A 4,034-nucleotide genomic window follows, 5' to 3' on the forward strand; every position below is an offset into this window, starting at 1 on the left:
TCCTAGTCCAGAGACTCAGACAGACATGAAGCAGTAGCCTCACCGTGGTGTGGTGTGTTTCTGCTTTGCTGAAAACCCAACATGCATCCTACTCCTGCTACAGTAAATGGATACAGCCCAAGCGCCACCTGTTCAGTCGGTAGGTAGCCCCAAACAGAGTTTCGGCTCCATCAAGTGTATTTCACTAAGCCATTCTCTGTTCTTAGAATTTACCCTGTGCTTTTTCATCTTTGGGCTTGGGTTCATGCTGTTCCTCTATTCTGGAAGATCCTCTCCGACAGTCCCTTCTCCCATCATCTGTTACTCTCCTATGTCTATCCTAGACATAGGTCCTTCTAGATCAGATCTAGTATCACTTCCTGCAGGATCGGATAGGATCTAGCCCCCTACCAGACACGAACTTGCTGTGTCCCCACCTGCAAGCCTCCCCTCCCCCACTTGGAGGCCTTAAGCCTTTTCATCTGCTCCTGGGTTTGGGGTGGTTGGAGCCTATGGTCTCTGCTTTGAAGACCAGGATCAGAGTTAATCATGCAAAGCAGGGCCCAAGCTGCCTTTCCCTGCCTGGTGACTTCCTCCAAGTGGACTAAGCTCGACCTTCCCTTTTCATTGTCCTAAAGCTCAGTGTTCCTTTCCTTAATCTTCACCTGGAGACCCCGAGCTGAGGCCCCTGGAAGGGTGGAGGGCTGAAAGATTCTGAAAAGCGGAAAGGCTCAGGCCCTGTCGCCTCAGGGGGCCAAACCTAGGCTGACGTAGAGCGAGTACTGGGGTGGAGGTACTAGAACACAGAAGGGGCCACCTCCAAAAGAAAGGAAAAAAATCTTTTTGCTTGGAAACAAAAGTGTGTATGTCTGTGGCTATTTATTTAAAAACAAACCCACATTAAGCCACTCCTTCCTCCCAGGTCCGACCACCCGCTGAGAGTTTGCAAGTCTGAACTGGAGGGAGTAGCCAACGCCCCACTGAGTGCCGCCGGTCTCGGAGCCGCTCACCTACACCCTGCGAGCTCCAGACAGCTAGCTCTCTGGTTCCGCGCGCAGAAGCTGCGGCGAAGGCGGAGACCCTGGTGCGGCCAGAGCCCCGCAGCGCCAGCCCGGGCGCAGACTCGTCTGCCGCCGCCTATCCCAGCCCCGCGGCCTGGGCCGTCAATCAACTGGCCCGGCCCCGCCTGCGGGCTGCAGTGGGCGACCAATCAGAGCCGAGCTCCGCAGCGATGAGCTCAGCCGGCTCGCTTCCCATTGGGCGGCTATATTAAGAAAGTGGCCGGACTCTTTAAATAGCGGGCGCTAGGGCCGCAGCCCTCGTCTGCCACCGCAGTCTGGCTGTTGTCGTTCGCTCTACTGTATGCTTAGCTAGGCCTAGCGGGACCCGACAGGGAGTTAGGCCGAGTCAATAGCCCGTCCTACCGTTGCGCACAAAGCCACCGACCCCCGGCCTGGGTTGAGCACAGCGGTCACCGCCCGGAAGCAGCGCGGAGAGACGCACGGAGCGCCCTATGCCCCCGCGCCCCCACCGCCCCCGCCGCGGCAGCCGGAGCGCACCGAGAGAACGTACCACCGCAGGGCCCGGGTGCAGCTAGCGACATTCGCCCCCAGCGCGCAGCCCGAGGTGAGCAGTGAGCGGCGAGCGGGACGGCAGCGAGGCGTTCGCGGGCCCCCTCCTGCTGCCCGGGCCCGGCCCGCTCATGGCGGCCATCCGCAAGAAGCTGGTGGTGGTGGGCGACGGCGCGTGTGGCAAGACGTGCCTGCTGATCGTGTTCAGTAAGGACGAGTTCCCCGAGGTGTACGTGCCCACTGTCTTCGAGAACTATGTGGCTGACATCGAGGTGGACGGCAAGCAGGTGGAGCTGGCGCTGTGGGACACGGCAGGCCAGGAGGACTACGACCGCCTGCGGCCGCTCTCCTACCCAGACACCGACGTCATCCTCATGTGCTTCTCAGTGGACAGCCCGGACTCGCTAGAGAACATCCCCGAGAAGTGGGTGCCCGAGGTGAAGCACTTCTGTCCCAACGTGCCCATCATCCTGGTGGCCAACAAGAAAGACCTGCGCAGCGACGAGCACGTCCGCACGGAGCTGGCCCGCATGAAGCAGGAACCCGTGCGCACGGATGACGGCCGCGCCATGGCCGTGCGCATCCAAGCCTACGACTACCTCGAGTGCTCAGCCAAGACCAAGGAGGGCGTGCGCGAGGTCTTCGAGACCGCCACGCGCGCCGCGCTGCAGAAGCGCTACGGCTCCCAGAACGGCTGCATCAACTGCTGCAAGGTGCTATGAGGGCCGCGCCGCCCCGCCTGACCCTGCTGGCGCGGCTCCCCCTCCTGGGCCCATCCCCTTCAAGCCCGGAGAAGGGGAGACCCGCACCCCCCCGAAGACCCTACCAGACTGCCTGGCATCTGTCTGCTGGCGGCTTTGGTTGGCTCTGAGAATCGGCGTGGGCACCGGGCGCCCCCTTCCCGGTGTCTGTGTGCGTCCAGCTGTGTTGCACAGGCCCGGGCGACCCGCTGAGTGCCAAGGGTCCCCTGAGCATGCTTTCTGAAGAGCCAGGCCTCAGAGTGTGTGGCTGTGTGTCTGTTAGACTACCCTCGCCCCATTTTCACCCCACCCCCACCTCTGGTCCCGGGGGCGAGATTGGCGCCCGGGTGTGGCCGCGCCCCATCAGATGTTCGCCCTTAACCAGCCAGCGCCTGCTATCTCTTGTCTGTAACATAGACCCTGGATACTGCAGAGGGGAGGGCTGGGAGGATGGGGGGATGCTATATAAATATAGATATAATTTTATTTTCGGAGGTAAGATGGTGTTATTTAATGGTGGTTGTGGACAGAGTGACCAGGACGCCGAAACAGCTCTGTCCCTGGTTGGGTCTGGCGCCCATCCAAGCATGAACAGGACTTGGACATCTTTCAGATCCCTGGGGAAGACATTTGCAACTGACTTGGGGCTGAGAGGACACAGCTTCCGGACACTGCGTCTTCTTCAGGCCAGCTCCCCCCACCAAGCCCTCACCAGCCACCCTCACAGCCACTGGTGGAAGGAGGAAGGGTACACTGCGGGCTTGTTTTTGCCATAACAGAACTTTGTGCCTGTCCTACAAGTGAAATTGTTTGGTCCAAGAAACTGGTGTTATTTGATTTATTTAAAGGCTAAAACTTGGTTTTTTGGGGAAAAAATTCTTTGCACAATTGTTTCATTGTTTGACACTTAATGCACTTGTCATTTGCATAAGACAGTAGCATTCTGACCACACTTGTACGCTGTAACCTCATCTACTTCTGATGTTTTTTAAAAAATGTTGAAGACTTTTAAAAAACAAGGAGAGGGAAAAAATTTTTTTTGCTTTGTTTTCTTGAGAAAGGCGGCTGACACTGTTTTGCGATTTTATTTGTGCAGGTTATGCACACTGTTTTCATAAAGAGCAGTAACAAGTATTGGGGCCTATTTAAAACTTTTTTTTTTTTTCACAAGGCAGTCTCTAAAGCTATGTGAAATTTTCTCTGCATCTGTACAGAGAATAAACCTGCCCCTCCCTATTTCCTTTCTTCCCCTCCCCTTCCCAGTGGTACTTCTACTAAATTGTCGTCTTGTTTTTTATTTTTTAAATAAACTGACAAATGACAGAGTGGTGAGCTTATGATGTTTACATAAAAGTTCTATAAGCTGTGTATACAGTTTTTTATGTAAAATATTAAAAGACTATGATGATGACATTTATAAAATGGCTCTTGTGGTTTAATAGTGTATAAAAATATCTTTGGGAGTTTGGGACAAGGGAAGAATTGGTGGGGTGCTCACCCTCAATGTCTTTTCCTTCATGAGGGTGTGATCTCTTTGGAGCATGTGTGGGGGAGAAGAGTTGGGTGTCCAAGGAGAGCAGATGGTTCTGTCATCTTCCCAAAGGAGATGAGTGGGTTAACCCAGACACCAAAGCAAAAGCCTTTGACCTAATGTGTACTCAGTCCTATTATTTAATGCTGAGTTTATTTCATCTGTATGTCTTAAAAAACACTTGTGTCTAAGTCTATCAGGGGACTTTGCTTA

The 4,034-nt window shown here is 54.7% G+C and overlaps 1 protein-coding gene across 1 annotated transcript; it reads left to right on the forward strand.

Annotated features, from left to right (window-relative positions):
* The first annotated feature begins 1,288 nt into the window (after nucleotides 1-1,288).
* RHOB (ras homolog family member B) lies at nucleotides 1,289-3,707 on the forward strand. Its single transcript, XM_003787424.3, has one exon. The coding sequence runs from the start codon at nucleotides 1,682-1,684 to the stop codon at nucleotides 2,270-2,272; it is 591 nt and encodes a 196-aa protein (XP_003787472.1). The 5' UTR covers nucleotides 1,289-1,681; the 3' UTR covers nucleotides 2,273-3,707.
* The last annotated feature ends 327 nt before the right edge of the window (nucleotides 3,708-4,034 follow it).

This window comes from Otolemur garnettii, unplaced genomic scaffold (genome assembly GCF_000181295.1).
Source record: "Otolemur garnettii isolate 467f Iridium unplaced genomic scaffold, OtoGar3 scaffold00022, whole genome shotgun sequence".
In the NCBI taxonomy this organism is placed as follows: Eukaryota; Metazoa; Chordata; class Mammalia; order Primates; family Galagidae; genus Otolemur; species Otolemur garnettii.